Genomic DNA, 20,645 nt, shown 5'->3' with positions numbered 1-20,645 from the left:
AGGAGGGGGACAGAGGAGGGTGGGCTATGGAGGGTCACAGGAGGGGGACAGAGGAGGGGGAGCTATGGAGGGTCACAGGAGGGGGACAGAGGACGGTGAGCTATGGAGGGTCACAGGAGGGGGACAGAGGAGGAGGGTGAGCTATGGAGGGTCACAGGAGGGGGACAGAGGACGGTGAGCTATGGAGGGTCACAGGACAGATGGGAGGGCTTTGGAGGAATGTGAGGAGCCCCTAAATGCTGGGTTAGGGGATTATTTGAGTTGAGATCACCCCTCTAGTCCCTGTAGGGTTCAGTGTCTCTAGAGGAGGAGGAAGGGGCTCCTAGGGTTTGCCCTGTGTTCCCTGGGGACACCTTGAGTCGCTGGCTGTGTCTGTACCAGGAAGAAACACCCCAGTGTCCTGGAATCTGCAAGCCCCTCTCCCCGGAACCCTGAGACATAAGTGTCTGTTTAAACCTCCTGGTCTGTGGTGTTATTATGGTGTCTGAGTGAAGATTTGGGTACCCCAGGGCATCTGGTCTGTGCTCAGAGCCTCAGTTTCTCCACTGCACACAGGGGAGCTGGCTCAGGGGCAGGGGAGAAGCTCAGCATGCAGAGCAGTCCCTTAATGCTGGCCATGGTGGGTCCCCGTCCTCCCTACCCTTGTTCCCGCCTCGCTGGGTGCTCCGGACCCCTGGCCCTTACAGCCCGGTGTGGTGGGGGTCAGCAGGTAGACACACCTGCAGGAGAGGTCCTCGGGTGAAGTGGGTGCAGGGGCCTGCTGGGTGTCTTACCCTGGTCCGCACCCTCAGATGGGGTCCCTAGGGTGTGTCTCAGAGCTGGGCCGCTGGGGGCAGGGGTCCGCCCCTTCCCAGGAAACCCAGGACTCCCACAGGTTGGCCCCTGGGTTCTGGCTAGGCCCCCACCAGGCAAAGGCCACCTGTCCTCCAGGTGGGCCTGGCGTTTTGTCCACGCCGGTCCCTGCAGCAGGGCCATGGGGATGGAGTTGGGGACAGACTGCCTGGGGCATGTACAGCACTGGCCATTGTCCTGCCTGCCCACCCCTGGGGCCTGCAGCCCTTGTCCATGGCCAGCAGGGGTCCCTGGCTGGGTTCTCGGGGACTCCCCACTCCCATTTAAAGGTGCCATGGACACCCAGTCAGGCCAGGTGCTGCCAATGAAGGACCAGGGATAAAGAACCTGCCTTGGGCATGTGTGTGGTGGGGACAGATTGGGGCTGATGCTGGGGCCTATGCTGGGCTTCTGGCTGCCCACCTCCACCCAGAGGCTCAGGACTTTCAGATGGCCAGTGCTCTTGACATGCTCGTGGGTCCCCCTCTCCCGTCTGGGTGGTTCTGAGTCCCTTTCTGGGTGGCCCCAGGTCCCCCACTCCCTCTGGACAGTCCTGGGTCCTCTCTGGCTGGTTCTGGGTCTCTTTCTGGGTGGCCCCAGGTCCCCCACTCCCTCTGGAGAGTTCTGGATCTCCTCTGGCTGGTTCTGGGTCTCTTTCTGGGTGGCCCCAGGTCCCCCTCTCCCCTCCGGACAGTTCTGGATCTCCTCTGGACAGTCCTGGGTCCCCTCTGGCTGGTTCTGGGTCTCTTTCTGGGTGGCCCCAGGTCCCCCTCTCCCCTCCGGACAGTTCTGGATCTCCTCTGGCTGGTTCTGGGTCTCTTTCTGGGTGGCCCCAGGTCCCCCACTCCCTCTGGACAGTTCTGGATCTCTCTGGACAGTCCTGGGTCCTCTCTGGCTGGTTCTGGGTCCCTTTCTGGGTGGCCCCGGCTCCCTTCGAGGTGGTCTCGGGTGACCCTCTGGGTGGTCCTGGGTCTCCTGGGCTCCTTCCTGTCTTGTCCTCCAGGATGCTAGTCTGAGCAAGGATCCCCACCAGGTGGGGTCCCGGCCCCACCCACATCGTTGCTGCCCCCCTGCCCCCACAGCTGGCCACCCAGAGCCTCTGCCCTTTGCCTCCCTGGGGCTGGGGGTGAAACCAAATCCCAGGCAGTGACACCCGGGCTATTTTGGAGCTGGGCTGGGCTGGGCTGGCCGGCGGTGGGGGCGGGCCCAGCCTTCTCCAGCGGACAGCCTCGGTCTGTCCTTTCGTCCCTGACCAGTGTGAGGACCGGCCAGAGAGTGGGCTGCTGGGTGGGAGCTGTGTCAGTCCCGGACCCGTGGCGGGAGGTGAGACCCAGCAGCCCCTGCTCCTTCAGCGGCGCCCCACGCCTGGGTGCTGCTCCCAGCCTCCCGTAGAGACAGGTGAGCAGGCGGAGCGGGCAGGGTGGGGGGCCATCCCAGGTCGAGCCCCTCTCCTCCAGGGCTGTTTGGTTGAAGGTCAGGGCTCTGGGGTGCAGAGGGCCTGGGGAGGGGTGTGCAGCCAGGCTGTGTAGCTCCAAGGGTTGGGGCTCTGGAGTCCAGCCCCTGACACCATGGTGACCTGAGCTGGGCCCTCATGCGGGGGGTGGGAGGCCGGGGGCCGGGGGGGCACATCCACCTCCTCCTTCGGGGCACCTTGCTGTAAGGGAGGCCTGGGGGTCTGGCCAGCCCTGCCCCCACCTCTGCTGAGATGGATGCCCGCTGACAGCTGGGGCTATTTTGGGCCTGTTGGCTCAGCAGAGGGGACAGCCAGAGGGGCACTGACACCTGACTCCAGGAAAGAATTTCCCCGGAGTTCGGGAAGCCGCCAGGCCAGGGGTCTAGGGGGAGGCGCAGACTCCAGGAGCTGCGGGTGGAAGTCTTTTCTGGAAGGGTTGGGGTGGGGCAGCAGGGGCTCCCAGGAGGGGACCAAGGTTCTTCAGTCGGGCTGCAAGCCACTTCCCACTTGGCCCTATGAGGACCCAAGATGGGCCAAGCTCCAGAAAACCACGGATGGAGGCTGTGCGCAGGGCTTGGGTCAGCCCTAGGGACTCCGAGGCTCCAGAGGCATGACCCCAGATGGAGGTGGGGAGGTCATGGTCTCCTTGTGGAGGGAGGCTCCTGCCAGTGGCAAGTTGGGGCCTCCAAGGAGTGAGGAGTCCACTCTGAAGAAGGAAGGGGCTTCCCTGGGAGGCTGGGGCCGAGGTCTTGGCCAGGTGTCCCCTCCTGAGCCTCCTGCCTCACTGCTGCATGTCCAAGTCCAGTGGGAGTTCTGGGGGCCCCCAGAGGGTGCCCCCCTTTGGCCTGAAGGAGTGGGGCTCTGGAGTCCTTGGGCCAGCATTTAGGGCACTGTGGCTCTGTGGGCCAGTGGGGATGCCTACCCAGAGGTGGTTGAGTGGGGGGAGCCCCCAGGTCTCATGGGTCTGCTGCATTGAGGTGGGGAGCCCAGGCCCTTCACCAGGGCGCCAGGCATCAGGACCATCCCTGGGGGTCTGAGAAGATCTTGGGGTCTCTGTCCATCCTTCCCAGGCCAGGCCTCAGCCTGTCACCTGCCCAGGTCCTGGGCTGGTTTCCCCTAAGCACATGCAGTGATGGGAACTCCCTCTCCAGCCCCTGCCCTCCTGGCCCCCAGAGACCACCAGCTGTGGAGGTGGCCCTCTGCCCCTGCCCGCTCATGAGCTCGGAGCACCGTGCTCCCGTACCTGCACCTGGAGTGGTGGGGGTGAGGATGCAGTGTCCTGCCTCAGGGGTACCCGCAGACCAACTGTGATTGAGGAGGGGGGCACTGGGAGCTCAGAGCTCAGGGCCTCTGGAGACCTGGAGTCAGAGTAGCCCTTCCCCAGAGGGACATCAAGGCCCAGGAGGGCGTCCGTGGAGGTGGGGCTCGGGTGGCCGCCCGCCCAGGGCCTCCCAGCCCCAGAACTTGGCCAGGCAGTGGGGACAGGGGACAGAGGTGCTGACTGCACAGTGAGTCAGCAGGCTGGTGCGGGCTCACCTCCTCGAGGGGGATTAAGGGGGATTAGGCCCTGAATCACAGGACGGGAGCCCGAGGGCCCAGAACGTCACCCCACTTGTCCCCCAGTGGGCAGCCCGTGCTGGAAGCCCAGCCCTGGGTTGGGGAGGGAGTTAAGGCGCTTGGGGCCAGCCCTGAGCCCCGGGGGGTCTGCTGTTCTTACAGAAGGGGGGGGGTAGGCCGGGCCCATGCTCAGCTTAGCCACCTGTGCTAAAGGCCAGCCAGGCCCTGCAGGGCATAGGCAGAGGCCAGCCACCTGGGGCCTTTAGTATGAGGGGTGCCAACCTGTCCCCACAGGGTCCTCCCAGCCAGTGGAGACACAAAGTCTGTAGAGTGACCAGGCCCGGCCAGTCGACCTGGCCAGTCTCAGCCCGACGTCCCTGGTTCTTCCCGGGGGCCTCTCCGCCTGTCCTCCCTGGGCTGACTATGTGCCGTCCCCCGGGGAGGAGCGACTGCTCCCAGCCAGCGGGTGTGGGCGGCTCAGTGGGCTCGGGGCAGGCTTGTAAGGAGTCCACCTCGCAGCAGGGTGTCCAGTCTCCCTGCTCATCAGGGTTGAGGCGAGGTGGGAACCCTGGAGAGGAGCTGATGGGCCCAGTACACGGGACTTTTGTCGGGGGTGCTGCCGGGGGCGGGGAGAGCGGAGGTGCACAGAGCCAGAAGTGTGGCTTCGGAGGCTGAGTCACCTGGAGGAGGAAGGGGCAGGGGCTCAAAGAGGAGCCTTCTGGGATGGAGAACCGGTGACCTCCGGGGCACCGCACTCGGAGAGGGACGAGCCAGCGGCAGCCACCTCCCTTGGCCAGGCCCTGTCCAGGTTCAGGGAGCTGCCTCCTCTTTGAATAGGGGAGACAGGCAGATCGGAGTTTCAGACTCCAGGAGTCGGCGGTGTGTGGGGAAGGGGGACTGGTCACCCGAAGGCAGCTGGAGGTGGGGTGGGGAACACACATACAGAGGCAGGTCTGTGTGGAGAGGTACAGCGTGGCCCCCAGGTAGGGAGGCCGAACAGAGAGGGGGACCAGCCCGGTTGCTGTGTGGTGTTTTGGGACAGGTGCTCAACTGGACCTGGAGTTGGGGTGTGGGGCTAGAGCTGGGGGGCAGGAAGGAGATACACCCACCTGTTAGAAAAGCCTGTTGTTGGCGGTGGGGTGTGTGTGGCACCAGACTCCAAATGCCCAGAAGGGGGCAAATCTGAGTTTCTGGACCTGCGGGTGGGGGGCGCGTCCACCCTGGGTCAGGCTGGGTTCTTCAGGAGGAACTGGCCAGGTGGGGCCCAGGTGGGGGACTCTAACAGTTCCTGGGTCTCATCCCCACTATGACCTTCCCCCAACCCGCTCACAGGTCCCTCCCGCCGCCCCCACCCCCCACCATGGATCACTCATTCAGCGGGGCACCCCGATTTCTGACCCGCCCCAAGGCCTTCGTGGTGTCGGTGGGCAAGGACGCCACGCTGAGCTGCCAGATCGTGGGCAACCCTACGCCGCACGTGAGCTGGGAGAAGGACCAGCAGCCCGTAGAGGCGGGCGCTCGCTTCCGCCTGGCCCAGGACGGCGACCTGTACCGTCTCACCATCCTGGACCTGGCACTGGGCGACAGCGGGCAGTATGTGTGCCGCGCGCGCAACGCCATCGGTGAGGCCTTCGCGGCTGTCGGCCTGCAGGTGGACGCGGAGGCCGCTTGCGCCGAGCAGGCGCCCCATTTCCTTCTGCGGCCCACGTCCATCCGCGTGCGCGAGGGCGCGGAGGCCACCTTCCGCTGCCGCGTGCGCGGCTCGCCGCCAATGGCCGTGAGCTGGGCCAAGGACGGGCGGCGCTTAGGCGCGCCCGACGGCCCCCGAGTGCGCGTGGAGGCCAGCGGCGAGGCGAGCGCGCTGCGCATCCAGGCCGCGCGGCCCCGCGACGGCGGCACCTACACGGTGCGCGCCGAGAACCCGCTGGGCGCCGCCAGCGCCGACGCCGCGCTCACCGTGGACGCGGATGCAGACGCTGCGGGCCCTCCCGGGGCCTCCACAGCCGCGCTTCTGGCGCACCTGCAGCGGCGGCGCGAGGCGATGCGCGCCGAGGGCGCCCCGGCCTCGCCACCAGGTTCTGGCACGCGCACCTGCACCGTGACTGAAGGCAAGCACGCGCGCCTCAGCTGCTACGTGACGGGTGAGCCTAAGCCCGAGACGGTGTGGAAGAAGGATGGGCAGCTGGTGGTCGAGGGCCGGCGACACGCGGTGTACGAGGACGCTCAGGAGAACTTCGTGCTCAAGATCCTCTTCTGCAAGCAGTCAGACCGGGGCCTCTACACCTGCACGGCATCCAACCTGGTGGGCCAAACCTACAGCTCCGTGCTGGTCGTCGTGCGAGGTGAGCTCGGGGTGCTGGGCGCACGATCCCTGCGCGTGGTCGCTGCCGAGAAGCGCCTCCCCAGCCCCTCCCCCCAGTCCTTTCCGCCTGGAATGGAATCCGTTGTGGAGTCCAGAGGTAGAGCTCTTGGCGGCTCTCGCGTTTCCAGAGCCACAGAACGAGGGCGACAGCGGATGACCCTCAGCCTGTCCCATTGTGAGCGCCGCATGAGTGAATAACAAAGCGCTCTGTCCTCAGCGCCCCCTCCTCCTGGGAGATGGCCTGGGTGACCCAGGCACTCCACCTCTCTCACAGGATGCTAAGGGGGTCTCCCTGGCAGAGTGGGGGAGAAAGGTAGGGCCGGGGCTGGGGCCGCGCCGGGTTTAGCCGGAAGGCGGTTCTGGGCCAGTTTAGAGGCTCCTGCTGAGGACCCTGTAGGGGTCTGGGCCTCCCCCAGGGTTCTGGGGGAAAGCGTGGGCAACATAGGAGGTTGTGTTGGCGAGGCTCCTAAGACCCGAGCCCCAGCTCCACCTCTGTCCCGCTGGAGGGTCTCAGGGCGCTCCAACCTTCCGTGCGCGCCACAGTACCATCAACCCCACCGGGTAAGTGGCCCTGTTCCTCGGGGGTGCCCTGCAGAAGCTGCACAGGGGAAAGTGCGCAGGGCAGCAGGGCTTGGCCCACGGCCGGCGCTCAGGGGGTTGCACGGCGGCCAGCCCTGGTCCCGCTGCCTCGCTGCTGGCGTGGCTGTGAGCGTGAGCCCTGCGGATTTTGCGGCCCGGGAGCAGCATCACTGGGCTGTTTGGGGGCTTTATGTGCCTCGTTTCCAGACATCTTCTATTTAAGGGGAGGGGGCTCTGGAGGTCCTGGGCCCTCTCCCCTGCCCCCCCTTCCATCCCCCTACCTCCCTGGACTCATCCCTGCGCCACCTCTGCCTTCGCACCCAACCCCTGCCCTGGTGCCCTGCCCCCACCCCAGCCCCGGACTCCGACGAACGGGAGCCCCTTGACCTTCCCTGCTTCCTGCCCTTACCCCACCCCCCTCCATCCCCTCCCGCTCCTCTCCCCGGCCCTCCGGCTCACGGCTCACGCGCCCTCACCCCGCAGAGCCCGCGGTGCCCTTCAGGAAGCGGCTCCAGGACCTGCAGGTGCCGGAGAAGGAGTCGGCCACGTTCCAGTGCGAGGTGGAGCTGCCGACCACCGAGGCCGCGTGGTACAAGGAGGAGACGCGGCTGTGGGCCAGCGCCAAGTACGGCATCGAGGAGGCGGGCACCGAGCGCCGGCTGACCGTGCGCAACGTCTCGGCCGACGACGACGCTGTCTACGTCTGCGAGACGGCGGAGGGCAGCCGCACGGTGGCGGAGCTCGCGGTGCAAGGTGGGCCGGGGTCGCGCGGGGTTGGGGTGGGGGAGGGGAGGGAAGGGGCAGGACCCGCTGGAGAGGAGCGCGGAGGAGCTGCGGGGCAGAGGCGGTGCAGGGGCGGCAGGTGGGCTCCGGGGAGGGGCGAGCAGGGATGGGGGCGGGGCGGAGGGCGGGTGGGCAGCCCCCCCTCCCCGCCCCCCCATCTGACCAGTCCCCCTGCCCTGTCCACCACAGGAAACCTCATCCGGAAGCTCCCGAGGAAGACGGCGGTGCGAGTGGGGGACACGGCCATGTTCTGTGTGGAGCTGGCCAGGCCGGAGGGCTCCGTCCACTGGCTGAGGAACCAGGAGGAGGTGGTGGCTGGGGGCCGCGTGGCCATCACCACAGAAGGCACGTGCCACACGCTGACCATCTCCAAGTGCAGCCTGGAGGACGTGGGCGTGGTGACCTTCACGGCTGGGGACTGCCGGACCTCCACGCAGTTCTTTGTGTCCGGTAAGGGCCCGGGGGTCCCTGGGACAGACAGGGCCCTTTCCCTCCCTCTGTCCACTGGCCCCCGCTGGGCAGTCCCGTCTGCTGCAGGGAGGGCTTCGGGGGCCGGCCAACGGGTCATAGCTCTAGTTTCTCGGAGCCCTGGTCTGTTTGCTGCCCTCCTTCACTGCGGTCACCCCAGGTGACCCCCACTCTGCGAACCGAAGTAGAAGGTACAGATTGTCCTAGGGGCCCACGTGTGGGTGAGACAGCTGTGGGACATTGTGCGTGAGCGTGTCCTCTGTCTGTGGGGCCTTTGCTGTCACATTTGTAGACTGGGAGTAGGTCCCTCCCCACCGCCCCCACTGGGTCAGCCCTTTGTTGGGGTCAGCACCCTCAGAAGGGTCCCTGCGCCCTGCTCCGGTCACTGCCCGGTCCGAGACCTGGATACACAGAAGGGGTTTGTCCCCAAGCCCCCTGGACAGCTTGTGGTGGCCCTGGACCGTGTGTCCCCACAGCCAGAGCCCTCTTTTTCCACTGCAACCAGGGAAGTGGCCACAAGGCTGGGGCTAGGGGTCACGGGCCTGCGGCGTCCCTTGGCCCAGCAGTGCCCTCGGGCTGTGGCCAGTGCAGACGGTGAAAGCACGCCCCCGGGGGGGGGGGGGAGGTTGACCTGGGACCCAGGGCTTGGGGAGGGAGCTCCCAGTGAGTGACGTCCTGGGGCTGTGCTCTGCCCAGCCCCTAGGAAGCCGCCCCTGCACGCCCCGGAGGCCCCTGAGGTAAAGGCCAGGACAGAGTGCTCCGTGACCCTCGGCTGGTCCCCACCACCCCACGGGGACCGCCCTGTCCCCATTGATGGTTATCTGGTGGAAAAGAAGCGGCTTGGCGCCTACACCTGGAGCCGGTGCCATGAGGCCAAGTGGGTGGATGTGCATGAGCTGACCGTGGCTGGCGTGTCCGAGGAGGGGGACTTCCAGTTCCGGGTGTCAGCTGTGAACAGCTTTGGCCACAGTCCCTACCTTGAGTTCCCGCAGACTGTCCACCTGGGTAAGTGTGCCTGCCCCGTGGGCTTCCTGGGGAAGGGGGCGCTTGGGCCCAGGCTCGGGAGGAGGAGGGCCGGAGGGTAGAGCCTGGCCCCTTCTGAAGCCCTCACCCTGCAGCCCCCCAGCTGGCTGTGAGGATGCCTTTGAAGGCAGTGGAGGCCGTGGAGGGTGGCGAGGTGACCTTCTCCGTGGACCTCACTTTGGCCTCGGTGGGCGAGTGGTTCCTGGACGGGCGGGCCCTGAAGGCCAGCAGCGTGTACGTGATCCGTCACGAGGGCACACGGCATGCCCTCACCATCCGCTCCGTGTCCGCCAGCCTGCATGGTGCAGAGCTCAAGTTTGTGGCCAACGGCATCGAGAGCAGCATCCGCATGGAGGTCCGAGGTAGGAGGACCCCAGCTGTGAGCCCCAGGCGTCTGCCCCAGGCGTGGGGTGGGGGCTTCCGGAGCTGCTCCTTGTCCCCGGGGCAGGTGGGCTGCGGGCGGTCTCCTGGATGAGGCAGGGCTGGGCAGGGGAGGGCGGTGTGGGGCCGCTTGCCCAGGGCTGGCAGTGGCCTCGGCCACAGGGTGCGAGTGGAGGAGGGGCTGCGGAGCCTCACGCTTCCATCTGCCTGCTCCCCGCCGTCCCGAACGCCCCTTCCTCTCTGCTGATTCCTTCTGTGACCCCGCAATCTTGTCTCTTCCTTTCCTGCCTCCCCCTGTTCCCGCATGCCTGACTCTCCCCACCCGGTCGCTCTGCATTGTCCCCTTCCCCCCGTCCATGCCCTCTGCCCCCACCCCCAATGTCTGCACCCCCGTCCCCTTCTGCTCCGTCCATGCCTCTTCTGTCCCGTCCCCCACTGTGCGCTCCCCCTCTCTGTCCACGCATCTTCTGTCCACTTGTCTGTGGCCTCAAGCGGCCCCAGGACTGACCACCAAGCGTCCAGTGGCAGCTGTGAGAGAAGTGCTGGCCCGGCTGCATGAGGAGGCGCAGCTCCTGGCCGAGCTGTCAGACCAGGCTGCAGCAGTGACGTGGCTGAAGGATGGCCACGCGCTGCCACCAGGCCCCAAGTACGAGGTGCAGGCGACGGCCGGGCAGTGGGCCCTGCTGGTGCGGGATGTGGTGCGAGACGATGCTGGCCTCTACGAGTGTGTCAGCCGTGGGGGCCGCGTCGCCTACCAGCTCCTGGTGCAAGGTGATGCCTGCTGTGTGTGTGTCCACGTCCCATGGTCACAGCCGCACCTTCTGTTCCCCAGCTCTGGGCGGGCTCCAGGGGGTCTGGGCGGTGGGAGCCGCTGTTCTCCATCCTTGTAGCGGGGTGGGGGCTGGGGCATGCTCAACTGACCTTGGGGAGTGGGGCGGGCGAGGATGGGGAGGGGAGGCTCTGCTCAGTAGAGGGAGGGGCTTCCTAGCAGCAGGTGGCACTCCAGGGGTTGGCAGTCGGCACCCCCGCCAGTCCTGCCTCTGAAGGGGACCCTGGTCTGGGTGGGACCCCCAGGCCCCAAGCGTCTCCATTTGCTATCCGCGTGGGTGTATGTGTGGCTGGGGCGCTGCTGGCTCGCCTGACCGCCCGTGTGCCCTTGCAGGGCTCACTCCCTTTCTGCACAAGGACACAGCTGGTGGCTGTGTGGATGCCGTGGCTGGAGGCCCAGCCCACTTTGAATGTGAGACCTCTGAGGCCCACGTGCGCGTGCGCTGGTACAAGGACGGCACGGAGCTCAGTCGCTCCAGCCAGCGCTTCTTGCAGGAGGACGTGGGCACGCGGCACCGGCTGGTGGCAGCCTCGGTCACCAGGCAGGATGAGGGTACCTACTCATGCCGCGTGGGTGAGGACTCCGTGGACTTCCAGCTGCGTGTCTCCGGTGAGCTGCAGCCTCCAGGGCTTGGTGGGTGGGGAGCAGGTCCGGCTGCATCAAGGACTTGTGAGGCCAGGCTGTCCGGCCCTTCCTTTCTTCCAAGAAAGCCTGGGAGGGGCAGTCGCTTCTGGATTTGGGAAAAGGAACTCCCCACAGAACTAACATTTAGATGAGAAAAGATGTGGGTGTGGAAAAAAAAATAGGTAAGAGGAAAATTTGCAGCCCCCTTTCTCCTTTGAAGATGAGGAAGTGAGGCAGACAAGACCCAAAAGGTGCTGGAAGCATTCTCAGCAGCTTGGATTGGGATCTTGATGCCTAAGGTTTTGGTTCTTTCTAGAAGCTCTAGGAGCCTCTTGGCAGATTCTGAGTCCAGCTCTGTCTGAGTCCTAGCTCTTAGTAGGGTCTTGGCCACTGCCCCCCGGGCCTCCCTCTGTCTGTCCCCAGGCACTGGCCTGGCTACCCATCGTGGTGCTCAGAGGCTGCTCCCCACCATGCCTAGGAGGGGTCACAGCATCAGGTCCCCCTGTGCCCGAGGAGGGTCCTACCGGCAGCACCTGACTGTGAACGATTCCCAGGGTTGCCTGGGGTGTAGAGCATGCTGTGCCCTGGCTCCAGGACTTGGGGGCCCTCACAGCAGTGGGGCTTCTGACCGTGCATCCCTCTCTGTCCCCAGAGCCCTCTGTGGTGTTTGCCAAGGAGCAGCCAGCACGCAGTGAGGTGCAGGCCAAGGCGGGGGCCAGCGCCACCCTGAGCTGTGAGGTGGCCCAGGCCCAGACAGAGGTGACGTGGTACAAGGATGGGAAGAAGCTGAGTGCGAGCTCCAGAGTGCACGTGGAGGCCAAGGGCTGCAGCAGGCGGCTGGTGGTGCAGCAGGTGGGCAAGGCGGACGCTGGGGAGTACAGCTGTGAGGCCGGGGGCCAGAAGGTGTCCTTCCGCCTGGATGTGGCAGGTCAGTGATGGAGATGTGAATTTGCTTTGTCTGGGAGGGTTGTGCCTGTTTTCCAGTCCAGACAAAAGTGATGGCCATTCCGTGTGAGCTGGTGTGGGCTCACCTGGGTGTCCTGGCGTAGCTGAGCTGGAGGTGATGGGTCAGTGGGCGATGGCCACAGGTTGGTGTGCGGTCTGATTGGCCCACTGGGCATGTGTGGTCTTGCATCCCTCTGAGGCCCAGGCAGACAAAGGTATGGGTTGGGTCTGGTGCACGTCACAGGTCAGTTGACAAGGCCGACGTGTCCACATCCCAGGAACAGGCCCGGAGGAGGTGTTCTGGAGGGGGCTGGGTCAGGCTCGTATCAGCCAGTTGTCTAGGGCCAAGTAACAAATACCCCCGAACCTTTGAACCAGTTGCCTCTGAGGTCTGGGTTTCGGGCAGGGCTCAGTGAGACCACCCATTTCTGCTCCGTGAGGTGTGGGCTGGGACAAGAAGATCCAGCCTGGCCTCGTCCGTGCATCCGATGTCCTGGCAGGGGTGGCCTCAATGTGTGGGTCTGGTCGGATGACAAACCTCTGTCTCCTTGTGATGTTGGCTGGTCTCACTCCTGCGTCTGGGACCCCATTCTCTCCTCATGGCATCTCTGCCCCAGGGTCCGTGTTTCCCTGTGGGCAGCCTGGGCTCCCTCACATGGTGGCTGTGTTCCCCTCAGGGAACAGCAGGCGCTACAGGGCTGGTTTGGTCTGTGCTCAGAGTGTGACCTCCATCATGTTCCACTGTGCAAATCCTGGCTTCCAGGTGGGGGAGAAGCAGACCCCACTGCTGAGGGTGTGGATACAGGGAGGCTTGGCTCATCAGGGACCATTTGTAACAGTCTCCCACAGGGACATCACAGGGACACAGCCTGTGTCTGGCTCTAGTTGTCTGCCACCCTGAGCACTAGATAAGGGTCTTCCTAATGCTCATTGCCTCAGGGTCACAAGATGGCTTCCACAGCTCCAGCCATCATATTCAAGGTGGGAAGAACATGCAGGGGGTGTTTTTGGTTCATTGTTTATTGCTGTGCAACAAATTATCACAAACTCAGTGGCTTAAAACAGCTCTGATGGCCACACCCCACTGCAGATAGCCTGGAAAAATGAGCCCCTGGCTTTACTTTCTGGGCAGTGGGACGTTGAGGGTGCAGGAGGTGGGCCTGTGGTTGAGTGGCTGGCCTGGGTCTGCTGAGGAGCCTGTGTGTGTCCTGGGACCACCCCATGCCCACATGGGGTGGCTGCACCCTGAGTCTGGAAACCCCCTTCAAGGCAGGAAGTGCCGGGGTCAGAGTGTGGACAGGATCAGATCTCACTCCTGCTGGGTGACCTTGGGCAAGTTCTCGGTCTTGTGTCTCACGTCTGCCTGGACCACAGAACGTGGGCACATGTGGAAATGGGGTCTTTGTAGAGGTGATCAAGTGGGGATGTCGAGGTGAGAGCATCCTGGCTCAGGGTGGGCCTTGAGTCCCGTGACAGGTGTCTGTAGGAGAGAAGGGAGAGGGGGATTTGAGACGGCCATGCAGTGGCAGAGGCAGAGACTGGGGAGACGCGGCCACGAGCCCAGAACGCCTGGGCGCCCCCTCCAGCTGGGAGAGGCCGGAGGGACCCTCCCGGAGCCCTCAGAGGGAGCACGGCCCTGCGACACCTCGACCACAGACTCCTGGCCTCCAGACCCGGGAGAGGACAAAGCCTGCTGTCCTAAGCACCCTGCTTGTGGCCATTTGATCCTGCCACCCTGGCACCTCATGCAGTTGCTCCTTGTGACTCATTTCCCCATCTGTGAAGTAGTAATGGAGCTTCCAGGGCTTTGCTGAGAGACTTTGCTAGGAAGACCATCTCTGGCCCTCTGAGGGCAGCATGGGCTGGGCCACCTCCTATCCAGACACTGTGAATTCTGGCCTCGGGATGAGGGTTCTGGGGGCGAGGTAGGCAAGAGACGAGACCTGGGCTTGCCAGGCAGGAGGGCCTGGAGGATGAGCCCAAGTGTGTCAGGCGGGTGGCACTCAGGGAGTGCTCTTACGTTGGGGTGTCCGGAAAGTTCTGGATGGCAGTGGCTGGCTCAGGGCAGAAGGCTGAGCACGAACCACTGCCAAGTTAATTGAGTAAAATGCCATAAATCCACCCTTTTACAGTGTACAATTTTGAGGTTTTTAGTACATTCACAAGGTTGTGTGACCACAGCACCACCTAGTTCTAGAACATTTTCACAGCCCTATGAAACGCCAAACCTGCAATCACCACGTGTTTGCCTTCCCCCAGCCCCTGGCAACCATGAATCCACTTTCTGCCTCTGGATTTGTCTATCATGGACATTTTATTTAAGTGGAATCACATAGCATGTAGCCTTTCGGTTCTGGCTCTTTGCACTGAGCATCGTGTTTCCAAGGTCCATCCGTGTTTTACCGTGTGCAGAGTACAGAGCCTCATTCTTACGTTCGGCACAGTAACATTCCGCCATGTGGATTGTGTCCCACGCTTTGTCTACCTTTTCATCAGCTAATGGACGTTGTGGTTGATCCCAGTGTTGGCTGTTGTGAACAGTGCTGCTAGGACATTCTTATATGGCTGAACAAATAACTTTCAATTCTCTTGGGATTGCTTGGTCATACGGTAATTTTATGCTTCACTCCCTGGAGAACCATTTCCCAGAGTGGCTGCCCCCTTTTACACTCCCACCAACAGTGTGCAAGAACCCATTTTCCCTACATCCTTACCAACACTCATTATTTTTATTTCATTTATTTATTTTTTGCTTCTAGCCACACTAGTGAGCGTGAGGTTGTATCTCACTGTGGTCTTGATTTGCATTTCCCTGGTGATGAGTGATGTTGAACATCTTTTCATGTACATGTTGGCCATCTGGATGTCTTCATTGGGGAAACATCTATTCAGGTCCTCTGCCTGATTTTTAAATTGTGTTATCTTTTTATTATTGAGTTGTAAGAATTCTTTACATATTCCAGATACTAGATCCTTATCAGATAAAGATTTGCAAATATTTTCTCCCATTCATTTTGTTGATAGTGTCCTTTGATGCACAAAAATTTTTAAATTGTGATGAAGTCCCATGTACTCTCTTTGCTTGTATGTTTGGTGTCCTATCTAAGAAACCAGTGCCTATTATCCCTGGGCTGCAAGGCTGGTTCAACATCCGCAAATCAATCAACGTGATACAATACATTAACAAAAGAAAGTACAAGAATCATATGATCCTCTCAATAGATGCAGAAAAAGCATTTGACAAAGTACAACATCCTTTCTTGATCAAAATTCTTCAGAGTATAGGGATAGAGGGTACATACCTCAATATCATAAAAGCCATCTACGAAAAACCTACAGCAAATATCATTCTCAATGGGGAAAAGCTGAGAACTTTTCCCCTAAGGTCAGGAACGCGGCAGGGATGTCCACTCTCACCACTGCTATTCAACATAGTATTAGAAGTCCTAGCCACAGCAATCAGACAACAAAAAGAAATCAAAGGCATCCAAATCGGCAAAGAGGAAGTCAAACTCTCACTCTTTGCAGATGATATGATACTGTATGTGGAAAACCCAAAAGACTCCACCCCAAAACTGTTAGAACTCATACAGGAATTCAGTCAAGTGGAAGGATGTAAAATCAATGCACAGAAATCAGTGGCATTCCTATACACCGACAACAAGACAGAAGAGAGACAAATCAAGGAGTCGATCCCATTTACAATTGCACCCAAAACCATAAGATACCTAGGAATAAATTTAACCAAAGAGGCAAAGGATCTGTACTCAGAAAACTATAAAATACTCATGACAGAAATTGAAGAAGACACAAAGAAATGGAAAAACGATCCATGCTCATGGATTGGAAGAACAAACATTGTGAAGATGTCAGTGCTACCTAGAGCAATCTACACATTCAGTGCAATCCCCATCAAAATACCATCCACCTTTTTCAAAGAAATGGAACAAATAATCCTAAAATTTGTATGGAACCAGAAGAGACCCAGAATAGCCAGAGGAATACTGAAAAAGAAAAGCAAAGTTGGCAGCATCACAATTCCAGACTTCCAGCTCTATTACAAAGCTGTCATCAGCAAGACAGTATGGTACTGGCACAAAAACAGACACATAGATCAATAGAACAGAATAGAGAGCCCAGAAATGGACCCTCAACTCTATGGTCAACTCATCTTTGACAAAGCAGGAAAGAATGTCCAGTGGAAAAAAGACAGTCTCTTCAATAAATGGTGTTGGCAAAATTGCACAGCCACATGCAGAAGAATGAAACTGGACCATTTCCTTACACCACACACAAAAATAGACTCCATATGGTTGAAAGACCTAAACGTGAGACAGGAGTCCATCCAAATCCTAAAGGAGAACACAGGCAGCAACCTCTTCGACCTCAGACGCAGCAACTTTTTCCTAGAAACATCGTCAAAGGCAAGGGAAGCCAGGGCAAAAATGAACTATTGGGATTTCATCAAGATAAAATTTTTGCACAGCAAAAGAAACAGTCCACAAAACCAAAAGACAACCAACAGAATGGGAGAAAATATTTGCAAACGACATATCAGATAAGGGGCTAGTATCCAAAATCTATAAAGAACTTATCCAACTCAACACCCAAAGAACAAATAATCCAATCAAGAAATGGGCAGAAGACATGAACAGACATTTTTCCAAAGAAGACATCCAAATGGCCAACAGACACATGAAAAAGTGCTCAACATCGCTCGGCATCGGGGAAATCCAAATCAAAACCTCAATGGGATACCACCTCACACCCGTCAGAATGGCTAAAATTAACAAGTCAGGGAACAGCAGATGTTGGCGGGGATGTGGAGAAAGGGGAACCCTCCTACATCGTTGGTGGGAATGCAAGCTGGTGCAGCCACTCTGGAAAACAGTATGGAGGTTCCTCAAACAGTTGAAATTAGAGCTACCATTCGATCCAGCAATTGCACTACTGGGTATTTACCCCAAAGATACAAATGTAGGGATCCGAAGGGGTACGTGCACCCCAATGTTTATAGTAGCAATATCCGCAATAGCCAAACTGTGGAAAGAGCCAAGATGTCCATCGACAGATGAATGGATAAAGAAGATGTGGTCTATATACACAATGGAATGTTATGCAGCCATCAAAAGGAATGAGATCTTGCCATTTGCAACGACGTGGATGGAACTGGAGGGTGTTATGCTGAGCGAAATAAGTCAATCAGAGAAAGACATGTATCATATGACCTTACTGATATGAGGAATTCTTAATCTCAGGAAACAAACTGAGGGTTGCTGGAGTGGTGGGGGGTGGGAGGGATGGGGTGGCTGGGTGATAGACATTGGGGAGGGTATGTGCTACGGTGAGCGCTGTGAATTGTGCAAGACTGTTGAATCACAGATCTGTGCTTCTGAAACAAATAATGCAATATATGTTAACAACAAAAAAAAGAAGAAGATAGCAGGAGGGGAAGAATGAGGGGGAGTAAGTCTGAGGGGGAGACGAACCATGAGAGACGATGGACTCTGAAAAACAAACTGAGGGTTCTAGAGGGGAGGGGGGTGGGGGGATGGGTTAGCCTGGTGATGGGTATTAAAGAGGGCACATTCTGCGTGGAGCACTGGGTGTTTTGAACAAACAGTGAATCATGGAACACTACATCAAAAACTAATGATGTAATGTATGGTGATTAACATAACAATAAAAAATTATAAAAAAAAAAAAAAAGAAACCAGTGCCTGATCCAAGGTCACACCATTTGGCACCTGTTTTTTTCTAAGAGTTGTCTAGTTTTTACTCTTACACATTTAGGTCTTGGATCCATTTTGAGTTAATTTTTCTATATGGTTGACATGGAGATCCACCTTTATCCTCTGCATGTGGAAATCCAGTTATTTCAGCATTGTGTGTTGAACGGGCTTTTTTCCCCTGTTAAAATTTTCTTGGCATGCTTGTGAAAAGTCAGGTGACCATCAGTGTCAGGATTTAGTTCTGGATTCTCAATCCTGTTCATTGATATATATGTTTGTCAGTCCTATGTCAGTACCACAGTCTAGATCACTGTAGCTTTGTGGTGAGTTTTGAAATTGGGAAGTGTGAGTCCTTGAACTTTGTTCTCTTTATTTTAAGATTGTTTCTGGTGTTTGAGGTCCGTTGCACTTCCAGATGATTTTTAGGATCAGCTTTTCAAATTTTGCAAGAAGGGAAACTGACATTTTGATTGAGATTGTGCTGAATGTGTAGATCAATTTGAGTACTGCTATCTTAACAATATTAGTCTTTCAATCTATAAATACAGGCTCTCTCTCTGTTTATGTAGGTCTTTAAATTTTTTCAACGGTTTATAGTTTTTAGTCTTCTTGTTGAGTTTGTTGCTAAGTATTTTATTCTTCTTGATGCTTCTTTAAATGGAATTGTTTTTTAAATTTTACTTTTGGATGGTTCATCACTAATATACAGAAATAGAAATAACTTTTGAATTTGGTGTTGTATCGTACAACCCTGCTGTACTGGTTTATTCACCTATTAATTCTTTTGTAGATTCCCAAGGATTTTTTTTTTTTAAGATACGAAAAAGTATCACCTGTATGTACAGATAGTTTTACTCCATTATTTCCAGTCTGGATGCCTCTTATTTTGTTTTTGATTACTGATTTAATCTCTTTACTTGTTGCAGGTCTATTCAGATTTTCTATTTCTTCTGGGGTCAGTTTTGGTAGTTTGTGTGTTTCTATGAGTTTGTCCATTTCATCTGGGTTGTCCAGTTTTTTGGCATTTGCTTGTTGATGGCGTTCTCTTACCATGCTTTGTATTTCTGTAAGGTCTGTACTGATGTCCCCACATTTGTTTCTTTTGTTATAATTTGAGCCCTCTAACTTTCTTGGTCAGTCTAGCTAATGGTTTGTCAATTTTGTTGATCTTTTCATTCTTTCTATTGCTTTTTAATTCTCTGTTTCATTCATCTCAGCTGTAGACTTTATTTCCTTCTTTTAACTTTGGGTTCCACTTATTCTTCTTTTTCTAGTTTCTTAAGGTATAAAGTTAGGTTATTGATTTGTGCTCATCTTTTTTGACATAGGCCTATAATATATAGCTCTGAATTTTCCTCTGAGCACTGCTTTCAGTGCATCTTATTAGTCTTGGTGTGTTGTGGTTTCATTTCCATCTATCTCAGAATATTTTCTAATCTTCCTTATAATTCTTCTTTCAGAGTGCATTGTTTAATTTTGACTGACTTGTGGATTTTCCAGGTTTCCTTCTATTAGTTATTTCTAGCTTCACTGCACTATGGTTGGAAAATATATCCTGTATTATTTCAATCTCTTTACATTTATTGAGACTCATTTCCTGGCCTAACCCATGGTCTGTGCTAGAGAACATTTTGTGTGTGCTTGAGTAATGTCTCCTGTTGTGGTGGGGTGGAGAGTTCTGTAGAGTCAGCTGGGTCTACCTGGTGTACACTGCTCTTTCCTTACTGAGCTCCTGTCTGTTTGTCCATTACTGAAAGCCGGGCATTGAAGTCTCCGACTATTATTGCACAGCTATCTGTTTCTCTCTTTAATCTGTTAGTTTTCACTTCATATAGTTTGGTCTCTCTTGTAAGTTGCGCTTATGTTTGTAAGATCTTCTTGATGAATTGACCCTTTTATCAACTTATTATGTCCTTAATCAATGCATTTATCAATCAATATATAATATTTTGTATGGTTTTACCTTAAAGTCTGTTCTGCCTGACATTAGTATAAGTACCTTAGGTCTCTTCTGATTGCTATTTGTAAGGAGCATCTTTTCACTTTAAGCCTATTTGTGTCTTTGGATCTAAAGTGAGTTTCTTGTATACGGCATGCATTTTTTTTTTATTATTATGTTCAGTTAGCCACTGTATTAGTACATCATTAGTTTTTCATGTAGTGTTCAATGATTCATTAGTTGAGTATAACACCCAGTGCTCATCAAAACACATGCCCTCCTTAATACTCATCACCCTGTTACCCCATACCCCTCCCGCCTCCCCTCTGAAGCCCTCGGTTTGTTTCCCAGGGTCCATTGTCTCTCATGGTTTGTCTCCCTCTCTGATTTCTTCCCATTCAGTTTTCCCTCCCTTCCCCTGTGGTCCTCCATGCTATTTCTTATGTTCCACATGTGAATGAAACCATGTAATAATTGACTTTCTCTGCTTGACTTACTTCACTTAGCATAATCCCCTCCAGTTCCATCCATGTCGATGTAAATGGTGGATGAATATAATATTCCCTTGTATATATGGACCACATCTTCTTTATCTATTCATCTGTTGAAGGGCATCTGGGCTCTTTCCACAGTTTGGCTATTGTGGACATTGCTGCTATGAACATTGGGGTGCACGTGCCCCTTCTTTTCACTATATCTGTATCTTTGGGGTAAATACCTAGTAGTGAAATTGTTGGGTCATATGGTAGCTCTATTTTTAATACCTTGATATTTTTAGATAGATATTTTTAATATCTATTTTAGTATCTCCATACTGTTTTCCAGAGTGGCTGTACCAGCTTGCATTCCCCCCAAAAATCTCTTTTGCCAATCTCTACCTTTTAAGTGGAGAATTGAATCCATTTACAGTTAAAGTAATACTTACAAGGAAGTATTTCCTATTACTTCTGCTATTTTGCTCTTTGTTTTTTTAATATGTCATATCTTTTTTGTTCTTTTTCTCTCCGTTACTGTCTTTTTTATGTTTAATTGATTTTTTTTTTCTGGTGCTTCATTTACTGAGTGTGTGTGTGTGGTATTTAACATAGCTTTATATATATTATACATACATATAACATCTACTCTAGCTATCTACCTAT

General features: G+C 56.4%; 1 protein-coding gene across 1 annotated transcript in view; it reads left to right on the top strand.

The window, feature by feature from the left end:
* Nucleotides 1-2,088: 2,088 nt before the first annotated feature.
* OBSCN (obscurin, cytoskeletal calmodulin and titin-interacting RhoGEF) overlaps nt 2,089-20,645 on the top strand; it is a 103,705-nt gene continuing 85,148 nt past the window's right edge. Inside the window, 9 exon segments of the mRNA XM_073889930.1 lie at nt 2,089-2,229; nt 5,174-6,183; nt 7,266-7,535; nt 7,755-8,015; nt 8,730-9,038; nt 9,152-9,418; nt 9,930-10,208; nt 10,600-10,875; nt 11,543-11,818. Of these exon segments, the coding sequence (XP_073746031.1) occupies nt 5,202-6,183; nt 7,266-7,535; nt 7,755-8,015; nt 8,730-9,038; nt 9,152-9,418; nt 9,930-10,208; nt 10,600-10,875; nt 11,543-11,818 (2,920 nt within the window). The 5' untranslated portion in view covers nt 2,089-2,229; nt 5,174-5,201.

This window comes from Callorhinus ursinus, unplaced genomic scaffold (genome assembly GCF_003265705.2).
Source record: "Callorhinus ursinus isolate GAN/ISIS: 27379988/994484 unplaced genomic scaffold, GSC_fseal_2.0 scaffold123, whole genome shotgun sequence".
In the NCBI taxonomy this organism is placed as follows: Eukaryota; Metazoa; Chordata; class Mammalia; order Carnivora; family Otariidae; genus Callorhinus; species Callorhinus ursinus.
Note: the sequence above shows the minus strand (reverse complement) of the source record. Positions and strands in the feature narration are given on the sequence as shown.